The 23,967-nt window shown below is 44.0% G+C and overlaps 2 protein-coding genes across 2 annotated transcripts in view; one reads left to right on the top strand and one right to left on the bottom strand.

Annotated features, from left to right (window-relative positions):
- Positions 1–23,967, bottom strand: part of SLC22A1 (solute carrier family 22 member 1) — a 42,250-nt gene that overhangs the window by 6,475 nt on the left and 11,808 nt on the right. Inside the window, exons 4-9 of the mRNA XM_077120773.1 lie at positions 20,051–20,205; positions 16,357–16,525; positions 13,911–14,025; positions 13,606–13,712; positions 9,625–9,839; positions 6,197–6,305 (exon numbers count right to left, since the gene is read on the bottom strand). Coding sequence (XP_076976888.1) covers positions 6,197–6,305; positions 9,625–9,839; positions 13,606–13,712; positions 13,911–14,025; positions 16,357–16,525; positions 20,051–20,205 — 870 coding nt within the window. The remainder of the gene's footprint in view (positions 1–6,196; positions 6,306–9,624; positions 9,840–13,605; positions 13,713–13,910; positions 14,026–16,356; positions 16,526–20,050; positions 20,206–23,967) is intronic.
- On the top strand, positions 12,710–13,447 carry LOC143650228 (protein BEX5-like). Its single transcript, XM_077120774.1, has one exon. It carries the CDS (start codon positions 12,885–12,887, stop codon positions 13,224–13,226), a length of 342 nt encoding a protein of 113 aa, XP_076976889.1. The 5' UTR covers positions 12,710–12,884; the 3' UTR covers positions 13,227–13,447.

Below are 23,967 nucleotides of genomic sequence, written 5' to 3'. Positions count from 1 at the left end.
TTATTTCCTTGAGATCATTGCAGGCAATTTTTTTTTATCTTCATCCAATGATACCAGGCTGATTCTCTCCCTATATAGTTAAACTTTCAGCCTGGCTGCCTAATAAGTCTGTCCTTATCTTTAAAGTAGAGTAGCTTAACTAAAATATGTCTTCACATTGTTCATTCTGGGTCATGTTTTCCATTACACAGTGTGCATCAGGCATGTTTTTATTTCTGGAAATTTTCTTGAAGTTTTTTATTTTTAAAGCTTTTATCTAACATTACTTCTATTGTGTTCTTTGGGACATATGTTGATTTTATATAGAGAGAGATTATATATATTCTAAGCCTTTTTATACTCTTTGTTTATTTACATTTTATTTGCAGTGCTTAGTCCTATCTTGCCTTTCCCTTATGATATCTATTCTCCTTTCAACTGCTTCTAAATTGGTTTTCTTTTCTCTGATGCTTTAATTTTTCATTTTTTGTTCCCTCATTAGCTGGCTTCAACTTCTTCTATTGACTTGTCATATATTCTCCCAAGAACCTTGATCTCTGCTTTAAACTCTTATTTTATATGGACAATTGATTCATTACTGTTTTTCATTTAATGGTAGCATATTTAGTTAAGATTTTCATCTGCTTTGTAACTGTTTTTCCAGTGAGAATTCTTCATCTGCCATTTGCTTTTCCTGTTCTTTTTCTATGGGATAGTTTTCTTTTTTTCTTATGGGATATTTGTATCCCATAAGATATATTTTTGTGTGATTTATATATACACAAATGTGTATCCTGTAAGAGTTACTTTTTGTTTGGTCTTTAACCTTTAAATCTGTGGTTTCTTCCTATATCAGCCATTTTCAGAAAGATTTTGGGAAAGGGGCCAGGCCATGTTCCTCTTTAGTTGAAAGTCTCTTTTAGACTGGGACTATATGTTATTTGATGCTTTAACAGCTCCTATTTCCAATAAACAGAGGTTGACAGTGCAGAGCTGCCCAGAGTAGGACCTCCCTTTTCCAACCCATGCACAATACATTGCTACTCAAACATTTCCTACACGTTCCTAATCCAGCCTTCTCTGCTTCATCTGAAGCCTGCAGTCCCCAGAAGTGGAAGCTTGCATCTCCAGCCCTTGTGTCCGTTCTGTCATTCCAATCAAGGGATGGGGATGTACCATACTTTGGAAAACTGCTGACTTTGTCGAGATTTGCTGCCACTGGTGCCCTATACTGCAATAGTCTTAGACTTGTCAGACTTAACAGCATTTGGTGCCCCTTCTTTATTTATTATCTTTAAGGACTTTGGATGTCTCCTAGGTTCAAAGATATCATTTGTATGTTTTTCCCCTTCTTTTTAAAATAGCTTTTGTTTGATTAGCAAGAGGAGAAAGAGAAGGTACCAAACTTTTTTTTTAACTACTTTAAGAAAATGCCTTCAAATAAGAAAAAAGCATTAATAAGCATATGGAAGCTCAAAGAAGTAGGGCAGTAGGCCCCTTATTAAAATTAAGATATTATGTTTATTCATTCCATCATTACACAAGCATTTAATAAGTAGTTACTATAGATGTGGAACAGTCTTTTTTTTAGGTGCAGAGAAGTATGATATGTAACTCCTCTTTTCAAGACACTCACAATATAGTAAGGAGATAAAAATAGGAAGATGCTTTTCAATGGAAGGCAGCTAATATTAAAGCTAAATGAATGTTCTTGACAGTATGTGCTACAGGGGTTAGAGGGAGGAGAGCTTTATAAAGCTTCCTGGGAATAAAAGGCATGGTGTGATGGTTTGAAGCTGTATGGACCCAGAGAAGCCTGTTTTTCAGCTAATCCATTCCGTGGGTGTAAACCCATCATAAGTAGGATCTTTTGGTAAGTAGGATCCTAACTTAGATTGAGATGTGACCCACCTCATTCAGGATGGGTCTTGATTCTCTTACTGGAGTCCCTTATAAGAGGATAAAAGAGAGACAGAAGATACAGAGAAACACCCCAGAGAAGCTAAGACACAGAGAGGCTGAGATAGAAAAGCCAGGGAAGCTAAGAGAAAAGTCAGAAAAGCTGAGATATGGCATAGTCAGAATCTGAAAGGAACGACACCCGGGAAAGGAGACACCACCACGTGCCTTCCCACGTGACAGAGGAGCCCCTGATCGCCAGTTCCCTGCCTTCAAGAGGAAGGTATCCTCCTGTTGATGCCTTGATTTGGACATTTTTATGGCTTCAGAACTGTAAACTAGTGTGGCAGTTAGATTCAGTTGTCAACTTGGCCAGGTGAAGGCACCTAGTTCAGTTGCTGTGGACTTGAGTCAGTGGTATGTGAACCTCATCTGTTGCTAATTATATCTGCAGTTGGCTAGGAGGTGTGCCTGCTGCAATGAATGATGTTTGACTTAATTGGCTGGTGCTTAAATGAGAGAGCACAACATAGCACAGCCTAAGCAATTCGGCATTCCTCATCTCAGCACTCACAGCTCAGCCCAGGCCTTTGGAGATGCAGAAAGAAGTCACCCCGGGGAAAGTTGTTGGAACCCAGGGGCCTGGAGAGAAGGCCAGCAGAGACCATCCTGTGTCTTCCCACGTAAGAAAGAAGCTCAGTGGAAAGTTAGCTCCTTTCTCTGAAGAACTACAAAATACATCCCCCTTTTATTAAAAGCCAATCCATCTCTGGTGTATTGCATCTCGGCAGCTTGCAAACTAGAGCAACTAGTAAGTTAATAAATCCCCATATTAAAAGCCAACCCATTTCTGGTATATTGCACGTCATCAAATTGCATATTGTCAACTTTAGCAAACTAAAACAAATGCTTTCAATATTAATCATTTGAATTTGGAGTGCTTATAAAGTAACAGAAATTTCCATTTATTTTTACAATTTAGACTTTATTCCACTAATTAAGGATACCTGAACTTGAATGACTACCTTAACTTTTAGAGGTTTTTTGGTTATTTCTGAACATCTAGCTTCCCTTTCTAGTTACTAAGGATAAGGAATCCTTATCAAGCAAACGTTGCAGCAGACTGTCTGCACAAATGTTAAGGACTCCTCTCGATGATTAGCTTGGTTTTTCCCATATAAAATCAGGTCCTCATCACCTCTGACAGCTTTTATTCTGAATGAGTCCCTTGGGGCCACCCATGGCCATGACAATGGAATTGCTTGGTCTGGCTACCTTAGACTCCAGGATCAGAATTTCCAAATGAAGTGGATGCTTTTCTCCTCAGTTTGCCTTCACTGACTTGTACTTATTCCAAGCAACTGTTTATAAAGATTGCTTAAGCCTGGTCCTTTTAATAAAGGATCAGTTAGAAAAGAGAACGACTGAATCAGCTTCCTCCTTGTTGTATCTTCTGGCTTACTGGAGGGCACAGAGAACTCTGTAGGTGGGAGTAAAAGGAGATTGGGAAGCTAGAATACTTCCTAAAAACCACTGATATGATGACAGAGGGGAAGAATCAACTGATACAAAGGAAAAAAAGTGTATAAGGAAATATACCAAATCCTAACAAAGCTCAAGTTAAGGGGATTTTTAAAATGTGGAATAAAGTGTGTAATTACTTTTACAAATAAAAGAAATTTCATTTAAAAATAAGTGCTCTAAGATACAGATGACAAATAAATGCATGCCATGATACTCAACATTATTGGTCATTAGGAGAATGTAAATCAAAGCTTCAATAATACCACTACTTCCCAGTGAAATTGTCATAATTGTTACACCATACTGCTTCTGTTTGAAATGCTGTGTTTTGGCTGTGACTCGAAGCTTTGAATTGCTACTCAGCCTATCCTTTCTTCCATGGAGCTCTCATCATTCAAACATGACAGATTTGGCAAAATACTAGTTAGGTTGAGTCCTGCTTGCCTTCACTCTATCATCCTTTTATGAATCAAGTGTTTTTTGTTTGATTTTGTTTGGTTGGGTTTTTTTTTAATGGTTTTAGCTGATGTTCATGAAGAGTAATGTCCTTAGAACTGTGCTGATAATTTTAAAAATCCTTTCTAAAAAGGTGCAATTTTTCTCCAGAGCTGTGTCACACCAAACTTTGGGCCATCTGCTGGAAAAGAAGAGTCAAGTCTCAATGACTTTTTAATTGTATCCTCTAGTATTATAGATGTAGGACAATACTTTAGCATACTTCTGTGAATGTAAAATATCCTGTACCTGCTTTATGATACGTAATAGTGACCATGCTATATCAGATCTGTTTTTAATAATATTATTCTAGATTTTTTCTTTCCTGATGATGATTGAGAAGCTAATAAAAAATGCCATACCAAGTTCTGATGAAGATGTGAAGTGACTGTATATCTCGTATGTGGCTGGTGGGAATACAAAATGGTGCAGTCACTTTGGAAAGCACTTTGACAGCTTCTTAGAAACTTAAACACACACCTGCCATTTGACCCAGCAATCTCCCTCCTAAATCACTTGTCCACACAAAGACCTGACATGATTGTGTTTAGTGGCTTTATTCACAAGTACCAGAAACCGGAAACAGCCCAATGTCCATCAACTGATGAACGGATAAAAAAAGTATAGTATATCCACACATTGAACACTAGTCCGCAATAAAAAGGAACAAAATACTCAGACGTGCAACAACGTGCATGAATTCCACCAAGTGAAGGAAGACAAACACAAAAGGCTACATGCCATATTATTTCATTTACATAACATTCTGGAAAAGGTAAACTGTAAGAACAGAATTAAGATCAGTGGTTACTGGAAAAATACGGAATGGGGCAAATCGACTGCAAAGGATTGCGAAGAAACTGTTGCAGGTAAAGGAAATGTTCACTATTTTGATTGAGTTGATGATTAAATGACATATTATTATTAAAAGTCACCAAACAGTATGCTTTAGAAAGAGCGAATTTTACTATCTATAAATTATACCTCAATAAACATCACTTTAAAGAAAAACGAAAACGAAAGTTTTCTAGGCCCATTCCTCAGTTTAAGGAGAAGGAATTTGCCATAGCAGGTCGTGCTAGTTTGAAATGGTCATGTACCCCAGAAATGCCATGTCTTTTTCCTAATCTAAACTTGTGGGACAAGGCCTATTGTTTAGAGTGGAAACTTTGATTAGATTATTTCCATGGAGATGTGATGCTTCCAATTTTGGATGTGACCTTTTGATTAGATGGAGATGTGACCCTGCCCATTCAAGGTGGGTCTTGATTAGTTTACCGGGGTCCTTTGAAAGGGGAAACATTTTGGAGAAATATCACAGGCAGACACTTGGAGAACAGTTGCTACAGAATGAACAGAGATACCTAGATATGGACGTTTGGCGATGCAGAGCCCAGCAGACATTGCCATGTGCCTTCCCATGAGATGCTAAGCAAGACAGAACCCAGAATTTTGTCCCAGAGGAGCTAAGTGAAAGCCCTCAGATGCTTATAGAGGAAAGCACTGGCATCAGAAACTAGAAGCAATGGAACCAGGAACAAGGACCAGCAGATGCCAGGCACATGCTTTCCCATGCAACAGATATCGACCTTTCTCGAGTCAAGTACCTTTCTCTGGATGCCTTAGTTTGCACATTTTTATGGCCTTAGAGCTATAAACTTGTAACTTAATAAATCCTTTTTATAAAAGCCAAACTATTTCTGGTATATTGCATCCCGGCAGCTTTAGTAAGTCAAAAAAGTCAGAAAAGCACAAGCTCTAAAATCAGGAAGATGTGGGTTCTTGTCCTGGCACTGCCACTTTCTAGTTGGGTGATCCTTGGAATATCTCTTTACCTCTCTAAACCTCAGCTTTCTCATTTGTAAAGTGGGGATAATAATGCTGAATGAAAATTTTAAGGGTTAAACTGAGTCTTAGCTATAGAAATGCTTCGAATATCATGCTACAAATATTAGCCGTTTGAAATTAAGTCTCAAACGGGCCAATGGAATTGCTGAATTTTATACAATTAACCCAGGCTAAGAATGAGTTTAAAATACAGGTTTTCTAACCTCCTATCCAGTGCTTTTTCCACTAGGTGACTTTTTTCTTCTATGCACTCTATTAAAAGAGCATAACTGACTTCCTGAATTAGGCTATTCAAATGATTCCATTTTACGCACTCAATCTATAACTGTCAACCTTTGCTTGGATGGCCAATCCCACCTCTCTGAGTGTACATTTTTAACAGCACCACTCAATGTCCTTGGTGGCCTCCCAAAAGAAGGCTTCTGGAAACTTGAGTCTTTCAAGCACTCACCTGATGAATGTAGGGTACAGCTCTGCATTCACTAGGCAGACCATTTCAAACACGATGGTGATCCCCATTCGGCCAATACAAGTGACCACGAGGTTTAACCAGTACAGATCTGCACAGGAAACACAAAGAGGATCTGGAAAATGAACGGGGACTGTGCTCGTCAAGTTATGACAAGAAGCCATGTCTGAACAGTCTTGGACTTTTAGAACTGCACAGGTGAGAAAGATTGTTGTATCTAAACCTTTCAGGACTGGGTAAGTCAGCTGAGTGCCACAGAGGCTATGAGACATATTAATGACACATTGGGGAAAACTCTTTCATGCAGAAGAATGAATGAACATTTTGAAGCTGCCCCCTGCCAGCTGTATGAACTTAGGTAGGTTGTTTAGCTCTTGGTGCTTTGGTTTTCTCAGCTAGAAAATGGGAATAGCTACATCCAGTGTATAGGGTGATGTGAGAATTAGGGATAATGTATGTCAAATGGTCATCATGACTGCCCCATCAATGTTGGCTTTTTGAGTATTCTACAATATTACAGCTGCTAACCTGGGGTCCAGATCATTAGAAGTACTTGATAAATACAGTTTCTTCAGGCACAGAAGTCCTGAAACTAACACACTGCATTTCTAATCCTCAATCTAGTGCTCATTTCCCAACATATTTTAAACCCCAATGTCTTTCATAATAGTCTCATAGAGTAGGTATTGTGAAAGAAAATGCTTGCTACTCCCTCACAGACTGCTGAAGGGTTCTTGATTACCTGAAGGTCCAGGGAGCCCTCTCCCTATTGGGGGGTGATCAAAGAATGGGGGCTTAATCAGAAAGAACCACAGAGCCTTAAGAACCATTGTGATATATTTTACTTGGATTGCCCCAGATGCTCAAATGCAAGTGCACCAGAGCTCCGGTCTGGGAGATGCTAGCTCGCTAATAAAGCCTCTGGGGTCACAGACATTACATCATCTTGGTCCTTATCTCCAGACACTGGCTACATATGGAAGACTTGGTCCATTTTATTCAGCCCATTTGAGGTTTCACTGAGTGGGACTCAGTTCTCCTAGGAACCCACTCACCAGTCTCTCCCAAGCTTCTGCTGCTCTCTGTCCTGGTGGAGAAGCTGAAACTTTGCCTTTAGTCAAAGACTAGACCCCACCACCAGCAAAAGGTTCTAAAAAATGAAAGACTCAAATACCGATATGACAGGCCTTGCCCACAGGTACTGGAATCTATAATAGAACACCATCCAGTAGCCTCAGCAAGCAGACACTGCCCCCACTCTGGCACCCCTGGGGTTACTTTATACAGTAGCTGATGGATCATTTAAAACTTAGATCACTTCACTTCCCTGCTTAAATCCACCAATGGTTTCCTATTGTTACTGGAATAGAACCCAAGGCCTCTGCCTCCCCACTAACTCCCTGTCCTCAGCTATTACTGCTCTCCATCTCACTCATTGAATTCTAGTCCCACTGGACTCCAAGCTGCTCTGTGAATGCTTAGGTCTCCCCCACCTCAGGTTCTTTGCACATACTGTCCCCACTGCCTGGAACACTTTTTCCCCAGATATTTGCATGCCTCATCCTCACTTCTTTTAGGCCTCAGTTCAATGTCTCTACCTTAGACAGGCCTTCCCTGAGCACCTAACAAAGAATTAGCATCATTAATCACACTTGATCCCTTGTCTTCTTCCCTCAAGAATGTAAGCTCACCAAGGCAGGAACTCGACCTGCTTTGCTCATTGCTGAAACCCTCATGCCTAGAAGAGTACCTGCCACATAGAAGATACTCAGAATAGTTCCCGGTTGAGGGAATGAATGACTGCCATGGAATGTGATAAGGACCAAGTAGAGAAGTGTTATGGAGCTGGGAGGAGGGGCACCTGGCCAGCCCTCTGGAAAGGGGGGTGTCCCAAAGGAGACAGTGCTTGAGCTCTGCCAAGGCAATGGAAGAATAGACTCAAGATAGTATTCTTCTCCTCTGTACTAAGTGTCGTTGCTTAAAACAAAATCTTCCCATTCATTATGTATCACCCAGGATCCCAATGTCACACAAATCCGAAGCAGAAAATCACAACACAAATCCATTCAGGTGGATGTGTACTTTTGTCTATAATATGTAGGAACTATGAATTTATCTTGTAAAATCCAAGATAAATCAAAGCAGAGTATTTTCATCAGTTTTAATTTGAACTGATGAAGGAGGAAGAAAATTAGTCCGTGTATTTCAGATCCATTCTTCTCCTTTTCCTATCTGCTTTGTTCTCTCCTCTCGAAAGGAAGAAGTAAAAAATTGAGATCTCTTTCTCTATCCCTTTGTATTTCCAGCCTTACCTCTACAGCTTGGTTCTTAAAAATATGGATTTCCTGGGGCATTTTCCACAACAGTGCACACAAAAGCCTGCCAGAATGACCTACCAAACCAATATGCACAGAGCCCCAGCAATAAAAACTGAGAAAACATCAAATCTGCTTATTACTTACTGAACACCATTTCCCAAAGCAAAAGGTATGAAAAGAAATTGTGTTCAAATTAAAACTGATGAAAATACTTCTGCTTTGATTTATCTTGGATTTTACAAGATAAATTCATAATTCCTACATATTATAGACAAAAGTACACATCCACCTGAATGGCTAGTAATAAAAAAAAACTAGAAATATCAAGTAGTGGTAAATACACTGCTGGTGGGAATATAAATTGGTATGACTACTCCGGAAAGTTCCTTGGCAGTATCTTCTAAAGCAAAACACATTTCTCCCCTCTGACCTGAAAAACGCTGTCTCAGATTCATAACCAAGGGAAATAAGTACATGTGCCCACCCAAAGACATGAACGAAAATGTCCATTGCAGCTTTAATGCCAATAGGAAAACCCTGGAAACAATGCAACTGTCAAACAACAAGCAGAATGGATGAATATTGTTATATTCATAAAAGAGAATGTTACAATAACGAAAAAGTGTAAACTTTTTCAGTTCATGTAACAATATGGATGAATCTCACAAACATAATGATGAACCATTGAAGAGAGAACAATAAAAAGAGCACAGTCTCTATGCTTTCATTTATATGAAGGTCAAGAACAATCTAAATTAATCTGACAGGTACCAGAGTAGTAGTTATCTCGGCAAGAGGTGGTGGGTATTGACTGTGAAGGAGAATGAGGGAGCCTTCCAAAGAGTTGGAAATGTTAGATACCTTTACGTAGGTGGTAATGCCCAGGGGGTTATATATGTAAAAATCCATCGCATTGTACACTTATGATTTCATCATGTATGTATGTTGTGGCTCAGTTTGAATTAAAAGAAAATAATAATTGTAGACTAAGGCAATACTCTGTCTTGTTCTTGTTCAGGAAGCTTATCAAAGAGTTAACACATGATTCCCAGAATTCCATTACCTGGAGGAAGATAAAAATGGATGACTTACCATGGGAGATAAAAATCATGAGGAAGCAGGCTGCCCCTGCCACCAGGTTGGCCACAGCCAATGGGTAGAGGCGGCCGACGCGGTCAATCGTCAGGAGGATGAGGAAGGACGCGGGGAACTCAACCAGAGCAGAGTAAAAGAAGTCCAGGTAGAGGTTCACCCCAGTGGCCCCTACATGCATGATGAGCCCCTGATAAAGCACTGCGCTTGTGAACCTGAGCACAGAAAGTAAGCCAAGTCAGAGGTGAGCTCTGGCAGGAAGGACAGGAGGACTCTTCCAAATAGAAAGAAATGTGTGTCGCTTGGTTTAGAGTGTCCTACAGCAACCTGAGAAGAAGGAAACAAAGTTCAGGAAGGGTGTCCCAGAAGGACCCTTGAGGAGACATTCCCTTCACAATATACACGGGAGTCTGACCAGGTTTCCTAGAGGTTGCAAAGGATGATCGCCACAGTTCACTCCATCCTCATGTGCCTGGGATGCGTTACCATATTGAATGTTCCAAGGAGGAAGGCAGTGAGTGCAGGTTCAGGAGATGAACTGCCTGCTCCCCCACTGCTTTATTAGCAATGAGATCTCTCTTAGCCTCGATTTCCTCATCTGTAAATGGGGAGAATAAGAGCACCTACCACATCAGGTTGTCATGAGAAATCAGTGACGATGGATATAAATGCTTGGTATACTCCCTGGAACACAGTGAGCTTTTATCATCATAGTCATTGCATTTCCAGAGTGCAATGGGGCAGAGACTTGGACCAAGTCTTCCCAGCTCCATAGTGGCACTTCCTCCACCACAGCACACCATCTTTGGGAGCCAGCATTCTCTTACTCCGGTTCCGCCCACATCCCTCCACCCACACAAGAGGAAAGTATGACTGTTAACAGAACAAGGCACAGGACGGGCACCAGCTAAATCACTCTCACCCAGTCAAAATCTGGAGAGTCCTCATGCCACTTTGGGGGAAACTATATTATTTTGGAGGCTAGAAATATTTTACAATTATATTGGTATTTACATCGTGAGAAGAAATTTCGGTCAATAAGAAATTACTGTCCTATTCCAGCGTGTAACTCGCCTTTCATCTGCAAAGCTGAGACTGCAAGTGTTCTTAGTTAGCGAACTCCCTTGTTTTACAAAACTTTGCCCAGAGAAGCTTTGGGATGCGCTTTTGTTTCCAGTCCCAAGTTATTCCTGATGAAACAAAAGGGTCAGGAGAGCAAACAGAAGGCACCTGCCTGCAACTTAATAAACCTGAGCCCAGCGTAAATCCATCATACCATTTAGAAAGTTAAATGGGAAAAAGTCACTAATTACTAATGAAAAAATTGATGTAAGAGAAAGGAATTTAAAACCTTGATTCTCCTGTCGAAAAAAAGACAGGTTAAGAAACGTGCAGGGCTTCCATCTTTGGGCAGAACCTATGAATTGCATGTACATATTAAAAATGATTATAAAAATAACATTATGCTTGTTGAGCTTGTCCCATATCTACGGCTGACAGTGTTCAAACCCTTTACCCATACCACCTCATTAATTCTCTCAGCATGCCTACAAGCTGGGTACCATGATTTCACCATTGCTGAGGAGGAAACTTTCTGAAGGAAGTGGTGGCATGCCTCCCAAGGCAGGTTGGATCCTAGGACAAGGTAGTCCAGGGGCCAGGTCACATGAGGACTTGTTGGCTATGGAAAGGAATTTGGTTTTCTTCTCAGTGGATTAGGAAGCCTCTGGAGGGTTTAAGTAGGGGTGCGGTTCCCTGTTTTGTGAGGGGAACAGGGGTGGAGGCAGACACACCAGCTGGGGACTTTTGCACACGTACAGGCAAGAGATTGCAATACTTAAATGAGGGAAAGAAAAGCGGGCTTGAGGAGAAATGGCAGATTCTTATAATATTTTCACGATGGAGCTGGCAGAATTTGCTGGTGGACTGGGGTGTGTAAGAGAGTGGTGTGTAAGAGAGCAGAGATGCCAAGGGCACCACAGGGAAGTGAGTGCACTGGGGATGGGGAAGGGAAATGGGGCAGTTCGAGAGAAGGAGAAGTTCTTTCTGTGCACAGTGGTCCAGGACTCCTACACGGGGGTGATATCGTGCAGTCGAACATTGAATATTGTTAGAACCCCCAGGTATGCGAGGGGAAGGGGGATCTTGTGTGCAGCTGTGCATGATGAGCTTTCATCACCATCGTTCTGCAGGCTGGGGTGGAGGCTCTGGGAGGGCCGCAGGGTACAGAGTTGGTGAGTGGCAAGGCAAGGAGAGGTTACGGTGAGCTCTGCTGCTAAAGGTTATTCATTCAACCTTCAACAAATATTTATAGAGTATCCACCAAGTACCAGGCACTATCCCATGGGTTCAAAGTCTGCTCATGGTAAAACAAGTAAAACCAGCAAGCAGAGAGGTTCCTATCGAAAGGTTAAGGGCCCAAAGTCCAGCTGCTCAGTCCCAGGGTCTTGAGAGAGTAATTTTTAAATCATCTTTACATTTAGGAGAAAGCCCTTATATTGATAAGCTGACCTAACATGGACAGAGGAACTAAAGGTACAGGATTTCTTCTCATTACAGCCCCAGAGAGGAGAGGAGACACATTCCCTATCAGGGATGCAGACCTCTGGAGCTATGGAATTTTTGCAAAGCATATGTGGTTGGATTATACCCATAGATGAATTTTCCAATCAATAGATAATGAAAACACAGATCATCTCAGGTTGGATCTATGCTGTTTTTAGATGCAAGAAAGCAGGCTTCATCCTTAAAAGAGCCGGGAATCATTGAAATCTCAATCAACTTCTGACATTAAATCATGACTCAGCTATTCCCCAAAAAGAGACCAAATGGAATTTGAGGGAAGCTTGTTTATGTTTCATTTATCTTACTATTGGCCTCTCACATCTAACAAACCTTTTTTACTACAAAGAAGACTTTCCCCATTATTCAGTCCTCCAGGGAAAAAATAAGAGTGTCTTTTTATAATTATATAATGATATTTGACCCATTGATTGTACACCATGTATGGAATGTTCTTACATCAAGAATATATGTTTGTAAGTTATGTTTTCACAATAAAAATATTTTTAAAAAAGAATGTCTTTTAGTCCTGAGGGCGGGCGAGCCTGTAGCCCAGGGAAAGAGGAAGTCTTAGAAGCTAACCCCGATCCGTGGCAGGTCTTTAGGTCCGTTGGAGCGGCAGATCTCAAGTCTAAAAGAGGAGTACTGCCTCTGATCCCAGCAGGAAGAAGAAACAAAGAAAAAAAAAAAAACTCAACATGGAAAACGTCCCCCAGGAAAATGAAGGAGGAGAGCAGGTTCCCGTGCAGAATGGAGAGGAAGCCCTCCCTTTGGGAGGTGGTGAAGGGCAGGAGCCTGGAGGAAATAATAGAGGGGGTTGGGCTCCACCTGTCCAGGATTTTGAAGGGGATGAACCTAATAGATTTGTCAATAACATTGATATGATAGATGGAGATGCAGATGATATGGAGCGTTTCATGGAGGAGATGAGAGAGCTAAGGAGGAAAATTAGGGAGCTGCAGCTAAGATACAGTCTGCGCATTCTTATAGGGGACCCCCCTCACCATGACCATCATGATGAGTTTTGCCTTATGCCTTGAATCCTAAGGTTAATAATCGAAACCCCCTGCTTTCCAAACTTGCATTTTCCTGATGTACCTTTTATTGTAAATCTTTTTGTGTTCTATATTGTTTGCTAATTTGAGATTTTGTTTTGACCTGGTCTGTTGTAAGTTTTCCTGTCAGCAGGGGAGTTTCACCAGTTTGCATGAAAGAGTTTATTGCATATTGTAAAGTTAATAAAGCAATTTAAAAAGCAAAAAAAGAATGTCTTTTTAAGACACTCTTTGAACGCTCCAAAATTCCCTTCCAGTCTTCCCTTCTTCCACCTGAATCCTGGCAAGGTCTTTAAATTGTTACTCCAATGTCTGGGCAAGCCTGGTGATTTCTTCTGTGGAAGGTATAGTCAACGCTCCTTACCATAAGTACATCAAGATGAAGGTGTATTTCCTCAGGCATGGCGTGCGGAACAGGTCTGCAAAGGAAGGGCTCAACTTTTCGGTGACATCCTCTTCAAGAGAGAGCATCTGCAGGAGAGTCAGAGAATCAGCCGCAGAGACCAGATAGCTGGCTCAGAGAGGCCAACCCCAGGCCAGCCATCAGCCATGACCAGGCTCCCTGCCCCTGGCACGCTGACCCTCCGAGAGCCGTCCTCCCTTCCAAGGCAGCTCCAGAAGGCACATAAACCAGTTACTGCCGCACACACTCCACCCTCAGTTTATCACCTTTAGATTAGCAGGAGGCAGCTTCCCATTCTTTTGGGCGATATGGCCCATGATACTTATTGCTTGAGTGTTTCTCTTTTGCGATAGCAGCCATCGGGGGGACTCCGGCACACACCTGCAGGCACAAATTGTCCACATGTGGCATTCTCCCCAGAACTCACCTGATTGCGAGTCCTGACCAGAGGGAAGCTGCTGCTCAGTGCAGCCCACCCTCCTCACATTGAGACAATAATTCCTTAAGCAACTTGTGAGTATGGACCTGGGGCAATGGTGGGCTGGCACCAGACAGGGCACACAGGAGAAGGAAAGGCAGCCTCCTCCTTCTAGAGCCACCCACTAAGATAAACCATTGAAAGGGAACCATGTGCTCCCATGGGGAGCTAGTAGCCCTTCTCCCATCGGAAGGATACTCATTTATAGTCTATGCTGCACGAAACTCCCATAACTGCTTTACAGCAGGATGTGTCCATTTTATTCAAGGTATATTGACCATTTATCAAGCTATTTCAATCCAAAATAAAATGTATTCACTTTCCTTTAAAATCAAACATAGGGTGGGCAATGGTGGTGCAGTGGCAGAGTTCTCGCCTGCCATCCCAGAGACTCGGGTTTGGATCCCAGTGCCTGTCCATGCAAGAAAAAAAGAATCAAACAAATACCATGCTATCCATTTCAAAGGGAAGGAGGATGTTACTACTCAAAGATGGAGAATCTCTGGTATGAGCGTCTTCTGAAAATTCATAGGCATCGCTCTCTCCCAGCCCAGGCCACTGAGACTTAGCCATGGGCTCCTTGCTTCAACACAGGCTCTTTTAAAACTTTTTGTTTAAGGTCCCTGAACAGGAATGTACAACACTGACAGGTCAGCTTCTGTTTAGAGAGACGAGGTCCACATCTGTGTCACTAAGAGGCAAGGTTTGCCCTCGGCCAAATGGTAATGGAAGGTCCATGGGCCAGATGATTCTCTCCTCAGACCACTCTCCCACCCCCTTTTCCCTCTACCACAGAAAAATTACCTGCCAAGTGGCTCATCCCCCAGGCGCTGTGAAGTGCTGACAGTCAGTTAAGAGTAACACCCCACAGGGACTTGTTTTGTCTCATGACAGCTTCGTGTGCCCATTTCCCCGAGAGCATTACACCGAGCAGCCCTTTCATTCATTCATTCAACAAAGAGCAAATGCCTACTGTGTGACAGCGTGAGGGGCAATTCAGAGCTCATGGTACTAATATCATGGTAAAAATGAATACTAGAATGAGGAGGAGAGAAAGCACAAAAGAGGGAGGGCAGAGGGTAGTTTTATCACAGTCAAGGTGATAAAACTACCATGGATTGAATCCCTTCTATGCACTGGACACGTTACATAGACAATCTCCAAGATCTCCAGAAACCACCAAATCACCCTTAAAGAGCCACTTCCTCCACCTCTGAGCAAAGCTGACCTGCAAGAAGGTAAATCTCTTTGGCCATGAGCTCAGCTTTGTGTTTCCAGAGAGCATACATCTGAGACTATAGGATGTCTGCTCTTTCTCCAGATTTCTGTCTGAATTTGGGCACTGAATGCCTTTACTGGGGGCAGGGGATGCTCTGTCTGAGGATAAGCTCCCATCACCATGAGGGCTGCACCTGTGACATTAGAAAAATGCACAGGTCCCCAAGGCAGGTAAACCCTGTGCATGGGGACAGGACAGTACCTTATGTGTGCAGATCAGGGCTCTTTGGAACATGCCATGAGTGGTGTCTGAGCTTGGTCCACTTAAGGGGACAAAGGGTCAAGGGGGAGTTGAGCCTAATGCTTGCAGGCAGAGGGATGCTGTAACTGAGAAGCTAGGATTTAACAAATGATTGTGGCTACTGGAATCAATATATAAATATTCCTTTTTTTTTCTTTCTGGTATATTAGTGTTGACAGAGAGAAATACCTGAAATCTCTGAACTATAATCCAGCTGCCCTGATCTCTGATACTGATTGTAAAAGCCTTTATTTTGAGCCTTTTTAATGCTGGTACTCCCTTTCCCTTTTTTTTTTTTTTTTTTAACATTGGGAACTTGCAATCATAAGGGCAACCCCCTCATGGTAACGGAAGAACTTGAGTCAGCCCGAACCAACATAAACCAGTTCCAGCACAGTTTCCCTCCTTCACATTTGTAAATTGTCTTTGCTTGTACTCCCGTTGAGAGGATGACCCGGTCTCTCTCCCTTCCTGCCTGTACTTACTATTGACATGGTAAGGATTCCCTTCCCCCTTGTTAGACTCCATAAAACCTTGAACTCCCTGGATTTCGGGAGACAGATTTTCGGCACCAGGCCATCTGCTCCTTAGCAATGAATTCCTTCTCCCTTTGAAACCCAGGTGTCTCAGGGACGGTCTCCTGAGCACCTCGGACAGAGAGCCCGCCGCCCTTGCCCAGCGCTGTCGTGCCTCCACGGAGGGGCAGGTCACTCACCAGTAGTAGAGCACACACAGCAGGGTGGGCAGGGACACAGCCAGCTGCAGCCACCGCCAGTGGGGGATGGCATAGGCCACCCCAGCCAGCAGCACGAGCCCCACCGCGAAGGCCATCTGGTAAAGGATCGCCACTGTCCTCCGGTAGCCCGAGCCCACAAATTCTGTGACTGCAGCAGGAGACACGGTCATTATTGGGGCTCCGGGGAGGAGGGAGGTCCCCCCCCACCCTGAGGCCTGGGTCCCCCTGCCTGCTTCCCAGGCCCCCCCCCCAGCCGCTGACCGCCAAACCACAACCACAACTGAGCCTCCTCTTCTTCCACGTGTTCCAGCTGCCTAAAGCCCCCCAAGACACGTGTGCGGTTCCGATCCCTTTTTAATCGCCTTGTGACTGAGAAATCAGAGTCTAAGGGATGATTTTGATAACTGAATCATTATATAAATGTTCCTTTTTGCTTTCTGGTCTAGCGGAGTAGACAAGGAAATATGTGGAATCTCTGAATTGTGATCCAGCACCTCGATCTCTGATAATGGCTGCATGGCCCCTACCTTCTGCCCATGTGATGGTAAAAACTTCTGACTAACCTTCACTGCACCCAGTTACCCAGTTTCTCAACTTTAGAGTCTTGTAATCGCTAAAGACAGCCCTAATGCTTATTAATGGAGGGTCTTGGGTCTGCCCGGAACATCCCACCCCAAGTGCCAAATTATCTTGATGACCGGGACAGATTGAACCTAGGTGGGCCCACCTGACATGCGCAGTAGCTGACACCTGACCCTACAGGTCACCTACACCCCGATCGCCATCGTCTTTCCTACACTCGGTGGCTGGGCACGGAGTCAGTCTGCACATGCTCGGTGATAGGTCCCCTCTGATGACAGCGTCTGGGGCCACCGGGCTCATTACCCTAAACCCGCCCACCTTGTCTCTACTAGAACTACCTAGTTACTGCGCTGTGGGGAAACAGATTTTGGGCCGCTAGGCCATTTGCTCTCCCACCACATGCCATATAATAAACTCTTTCTCTCATTGAAACCCCGAGGTCACAGGAATAGCTTATTGAGCACTTGGCCTTTGTCCAGTGACAGCCTCATCTGTCATCTATATTTTCCCTCTTTAGCCTTCAGGACCCCAGCTTGCCAGCCTCTCCAGCCCAAAGCCTTCCTGCCTGTAAACTCCAGACTGAGCTGAAACCTTTTCCAGAAACCCGGGGGTGTTCATCAATTTAACAAACATCCTGTTAATGTTACCTGGCCCTGCTCCAGGTGTTTGGGACCCTCCTTCCATTCTCATGACAGAGGCAGGCAATGAGCATCACGAGTAAGAAAATTACGTACTGTGTTAACACGTGTACGTGCAATGGTGGGTACATGGGGGTGGGGTGGGGAAAGCGTGGGGTGGCGAGGGGGCAGTTTTACTGAGAAGGTGAAGGGGGAGCAGATTTGCAGGAGAGGGAGCTGGCCAGGAGGGTGGCAGGGGGGCGCCCCGGCAGAGGGGACAGCAGACCGCAAGCCTTGACATGTGCTAGAGGAGCTCCAGGGAGACCTGAGGCCAGAGGGCCTGAGTGGGAGGCTCGGGCCTCAGAGCACATCAGGCAGGCTTGGCCTTGGGAGCAGAGAGCCACTGTCAGCAGCGGCATGACCCCTAGCTGCTGATGTTTTAAAAGGCGTGCCTCGCCTCCCAGTTGCGAATTGGATGTGGGTGCAGCAGGGAGACCCGCGGGGTGGGAGGTAAAGCGACGAGGGTGGGAACTTGGCCTGGGTGGAAGCAGCAGAGGTGGCAGAGTGGGTGGGATTCTGGGGGTATTTTGAAAATAAAGTCAAGAGACTTTACTGAGGGATCGGAGATGGGGTCGGGGGATAAGAAAAAAATTAAACAAGGTGGAGTGGGTGCCATGACTGGGTACCACGTCAGGGGGCCTGAGCAACTGGAAGGAGGACCCTTTGCTCCACCCCCCGAGCAGCAGAGGCAGCGGGTGGGGGAGGTTTGGGGCTGCAGTATGACGTACTGGGGTCCTGCATTGCTGAGGGGCCAGCGAAGGAGATATAGAGGGAGCAGCTGGTAAGGCCAGAGGGGAGCCAGGAGACGGGGTGTCCTGCAGCAGATGCAACAGGCCAGAAGAGCTCTCGTGGCGTGACCTCTGTTTTCCCGCCTTGGCCCCTACCCCTGTCTCCCTGGCCTTCAGGCTCCTTGAAGGTGCAACAACGCCTGATCACCAAATCCAGCCCCTGACCACCAACACATACAGAAAGATTACATGGCAGGCATCGCTTTAAGACCATACCCAGTGCAATGTATTCGCCCCAAGAACCCCAGGAGGAAGGACCACTGCTTTTCCCAATCTGAGGAAAGGGAAGCACAGAGAGATTATGTAACTTGCCCAACATCACACAGCAGGGAAGTATAGGCAGGAGCATGAATTTGATCCACAGTTAATCCTCGTAACCTGTGCGTGTTTGGCAGACGGTATGACATAGGCTTTTGATAAATATTTTTTCTTTCTTTTTTTCCTGTCCTCTCTTTTTCAAATGTCTTTGTTGGGGTATAATTCATTTTACATAAAGTTTATCCTTTTTCCTTTCCCCAAACAGTTTTTCTTTGCCCAACACCCACCTCCACCCTCCTTCCATCTCCTGACAACCTCTAATCTGTGTTTCTATCTCTGCAAATGTGCTGCTTCTAGTCCTTTTTTATAAATCATGTCAGACAATATTTGCTCTTACGTTTCTTATTTTCATGTTTTTAGGTTCTCCCATGCTGCAGCAGGTCTCAGAACGTCATTCTTTCTCATAGTTGAATAAAAATTCCATTTGATTTCGTGGATACACATCAACTGAACTAGCTATACTTAAGCAATGTGTTCGTGGCTTTTCAAGGTAGGGACATCATTGGGGCCACTTTATCCTGTGAGCTGGTTCTCAGATGCCACGCCACAGGGCCTAGTTTTCAGACACGGTGAGATGTCAACCGTTTCTTTTCTCGTCCACACAAATGAACAAGTGTGGCTTATCCATAAGCTGAGGAGGCAGCAGGTGACTCTTTCCAACTGCTTTCCTCCAGGAAAGTATTCTTAATTTTCTATTCTTACTCCTCATGGAAAATTGGAGGGGGAATAAAAAGTTACCAGGTAGAACTCCTCATGTGTGTTTATACCTCAATTTTAAAATTGTGCTGTTTATCCTTTCTCTTATTTCCTCTTTTTTGTTCTCTCCTAACTTTTGGGTGTCATTTGGAACCAGTCGAGTTTGTTGCATTTCTTTTAAGGACACGCTGGTTTGTTCATGTTTAAAAATTAAGAAGCTGTCCCCTCCCCCACCACCACCCACCTCTTTCTCCTCTTCCCAGGCCTCTTCCCCATGGCTGTAAACACACTGATGTATACCTTTTTGTTCCCCCCATGCATTAACTGATACAGAAACATTGACCTATGTAAGTGCTTAATGAATGGGTCTATATAAGCATCTCTCAGATATAGCAAAAAAAACAGGCCATCAGCCCACACTCAACTCTGTCCCATCACACACCATCGCACAGCCAGTGTTGGCAACTCTCTCTAGATTCTGCAAACATCCCAACAACAACAACAAAAAAACCCCAAAAAAACCACCCGCATGTTTGCATCCCACTTGAACCCACTGTCTAACCCCTGTTGATCATTTAAACCCATGGAAACCTCAGACCCATTAATAATTACTCAAGGTGTAGCCAGACGTCCAGCTGCCCTTGGTGACCAGCCCTTGCACCAGGCGGAAGAAAAGCATGGAGGGGTAGTTTGGAGCAAACGCCATGAGCACTCCTGAGACGGCGCTGATGAGGGTCGTCACCAAGAGACACAATTTCCGGCCAAACCTTCAGAGACAAGGAGGCAAGCGTGTGAGAGAGGAACCTGTGAAGGGCTGGGGCCGGGCTGCACGGTGGGACACCCAGCATCCCATCCGGGGCCCCAGGTCTCTGCTTTCCCAAGGGACCTGCAACCGTGTGAGGCTCTATGGACTCCAGAAAAGTTGAACCTCTTGAAGCTGATCCTTTCTGGGGGTGGGGGGGACTTGTTGTGGGTGGGACATCTTGATTAGGCTATTTCGGAGGAGGCATGCCCCTGGTGGGTCCTAATCCTCTTATTGGACCCCTTTATAAAAGGATGAAATTCAGAGAAACACAGAGAAGCTGAAAGAAAAGCCAGAGCAGCTGAGAGAGGGCACTCAGAAAACAGAGAAACCACAAAGAGGAAGCCATGGAAGCCAGAAGCTAGAAGCAGTGAAACCCAGGGGAGCAGGGCCAGCAGAGATGGCCACGTGCCAGAAGAGCCCTGGTCACCAGCAGCCTGTCTTCAGGGGGAAGGTATCATCCTGTTGATGCCTCGCTGTGTACATTTCTCACAGCCTCAGAACTGTGAACTTGGAAGATAATGAGTCCCCATTGCTTAAAGCCAACCCCTTCCTGGTACATTGCCCTTTGTCAGTGTTAGCGAACTAAAACAGGACCCTAAGGGTCTGCCAGGAAATCTCTGTCCAGCTCGCAACCCTGACCTCCTCTGTCCCTAGCAAACTTGGTGGCCACAGCAAGGTTTCATTAAACCACTCCGAAAAGGAATTAAAATCACTCTTGGCAATTCACGTCCAAAAGGAACGATGGCTGTCCACAATGGACTCACCCAGCTCTAACACGGTGCACCAAAAAACAGGCCATTGTTTGTTTGTTTGTTTTTTGTTCACATAGTTAGGCTCATTAATGGTCATAAAAGCTTTCTACAAAATATTTCTACAAAAATATTCAATTCTAATAGATTATCTATGGAGGATTGTTCTTTCCTGTCCTTTTTCATGGACAGGATGTGCAAATTATGTGCTAATGCTGCATATCAGTATCATGTTCTATTGACTCGATCTTTTACATCTCCTACCGCATTCTCTAAGAGTGAGGCAAGAGCACAGGGAACAACATCTCACATCCAATCACAACCCCTTGGCTTTGAGTTCAGGATCTCAAACTCAAGATGACTCTCAGCTCTGCCCAGCAGGCCCAAGGCTGTTCTCCAGTAACCCCTCCTGCTTCGAATGTCTACTTCAAGTCTTCCCTCCTCAAACCTCCTGCCCCGGAAAACAGACAGGAGACTAAAGAGTGGGGCTTTCATTAGAGTTGCATTCCATTCGTGATAGAGTTCCTCCAGCTATTTCCCATCTCTGTCCTTCTGGCTCTTCTCCACGATGATATAGATGGATGGCTTGCGAGTATGAACTTCCTAGGGGCAGGATAGAATTTTGAGCTTGATCTTCTGTACCATTAGATTCCCAAAGAATAATTGACAGTCTGGTCCATGGTTTTGAAAAATCAGCTCTTGTTCATTTACCCTGCAGTTCCCTAAATACCTTTTTTTTAATTATTTTTATGCACCAATTTCATCACACAATCTCTGAAGACAGAGTTAGGGAAAATGCAATATTCATTTATACCATTTTGGTACTCCTTAAAATATTTATTTTCAACATATAGAGATATATTTTTACCATAAATATAACATGAGTATCTGTTAATGTCATTTGGAATTAGTAAATACTAATAAAATATTATTAATAAATACACATAAAGCAGGATTAACAAAAACTTCCTGCCCCTTCTCAGCACCACCTACACCCTTCCCAGCTCCCAGACGACAAACTTACTGTTACGGTCAGGTTCATGCGTCAACTTGGCCAGACGGTGGTGCCTGGTTGTCTGGGCGGGCAAGTGCTGGCCTGTCTGTGCTATGAGGACATTTTATGGACTTAGATCATGACCATGATGGTTGCATCCACTGATTGCAAATGCAATCAGCTAAGGGGAATGTCTTCTGCAATGAGTGATGCTTAAGCTAATCAGCAGAAGGCTTTTAAGGAAGATTCAGAAGAGATAATCACCTTCCTCCTTCATCCACTCGCCCTCTCCTGAGAGTTCATTGAAGACCTTCATTGGAACTGCCAATCTGTGACCTGCTCTGCAGGCTTTGGACTCTACATCCCCATGGTTACATGAGACACTTTTATAAATTTTATATTTACAGATGCCTCCTGCTGATTCTGTTTCTCTAGAGAACCCAAGCTAATACACTTCCTCACACTTCAATGAAACTATGGAAATTTTTTGCTAGAAGCCCACCAGCTTCTCAGCTCAGAGTGTGTGGACCCAGCCACATCAGCATCCATCTCTTCTGTCTTTCCTCCGTGGCAAACAGTGAACACCTACTACTCCCTGCTTCTGCATTCCCTGCTCCCTTCACCATCGTTCTCCTCAGCAGAACCTTCTGGTCCTGGACTCCCCAGTTACCTCCCATTTCTCAGCTCTCTCTCACAGCCAACTCATGTGAACTCCACTTTCTCATCTCCCCTTTTTCTTATTTTCCCTGTCACTGTTCTTGCCGGGGTTATATGTGGCCCCACATCCCAGATCTAATGGCCCCTCTGTGATTTCACGGCATCTTCGCACAGGCAGCCACTTCCTTCTCATCCATGCTCCTCCCCTGTTTTCTGTAATATCACTGTGATAGTTAGGTTCAGGTGTCATCTTGGCCAGGTCTGTTGGGGGGGTGGGGCGGGACTTGAATCATTAGCAAGTGAAATTCATCTGGGGCAGATTACATCTGCAGTCGGCTAAGGGGACTGCCTTCGCAATGGGTGATGTTAATTAATTTAATTAATTAATTTAATTAACTGGAGGCTTAAAAGAGAGAGAGGTCAGAGGACAGCTCAAGACAGCACAACCCAGATGTTTGGAGATGCAGAAAGTAATCACCCCGGGGAAAGCCACTGGAACCCAGAAGCCAGGAGAGAAGGCCAGCAGATGTCATCATGTGCCTTCACATGTGACAGAGAACCTCAGATGAAAGCTAATTACCTTTCCTCTGAAGAACTATAAGTTTTTAACTAAACAAATGCCCTCATTAAAAGCTGATCCATCTCTGGTGTGTTGCATTCTGGCAGCTTTAGCAAACTAGAACAATCATACTCTCCCAGGAGAGTACTCGCCTTCAGCTCTCTGTCTTTTCTTCTAAATCTCCTTTGCCAGCAACTCCTCCCTTACCAACCTCTAAATCTGAAGTTCTCCTTCAATACCCTCTTCCAGATGATCTCAAACATGTTTTATAATTTTTAAATACAAATTACTGGTGGCAAATCCGAAATATCTACCTCCAGCCCAAGCCTCCCTTCTGAGCTCAACTCATGTATCCAACTGCCTGCTTGGCAGTCTTTTCTTAGATGCTTCATAGGCTACTTACATTGAATACATCTCCAGACTTCACACATTTAAAATAGAACTCTCTATTCCTTCCCAATTCCTTCCCCTACAAACTGCTGCAACAAAAATCCATTCCTAACCCACTCTTTCCCATCTCAGAAAATGGCACCACCCTCACCCATTTGCTCAAAAGCATACATCTTGGCTCCATCCCTTTCTCTCAGTCCCCAACTCCAACCCAACAATCTGTATGTAAGTAGTTTCAAAAGACATCTCAAATCTCTCCTCTTTTAGGAGACTCTTTTAGACTACCATGGTAGTCTGAAGCAATGTCCCATCTTATTTCTACCAACTTCTGCAATACATTCTAACTGGTTGCATCCTTCCATCATTGGCCCTAAA

Source organism: Tamandua tetradactyla, chromosome 11 (assembly GCF_023851605.1).
Source record: "Tamandua tetradactyla isolate mTamTet1 chromosome 11, mTamTet1.pri, whole genome shotgun sequence".
Taxonomy (NCBI): domain Eukaryota; kingdom Metazoa; phylum Chordata; class Mammalia; order Pilosa; family Myrmecophagidae; genus Tamandua; species Tamandua tetradactyla.
This window is presented reverse-complemented; position numbering and strand designations above follow the sequence as displayed.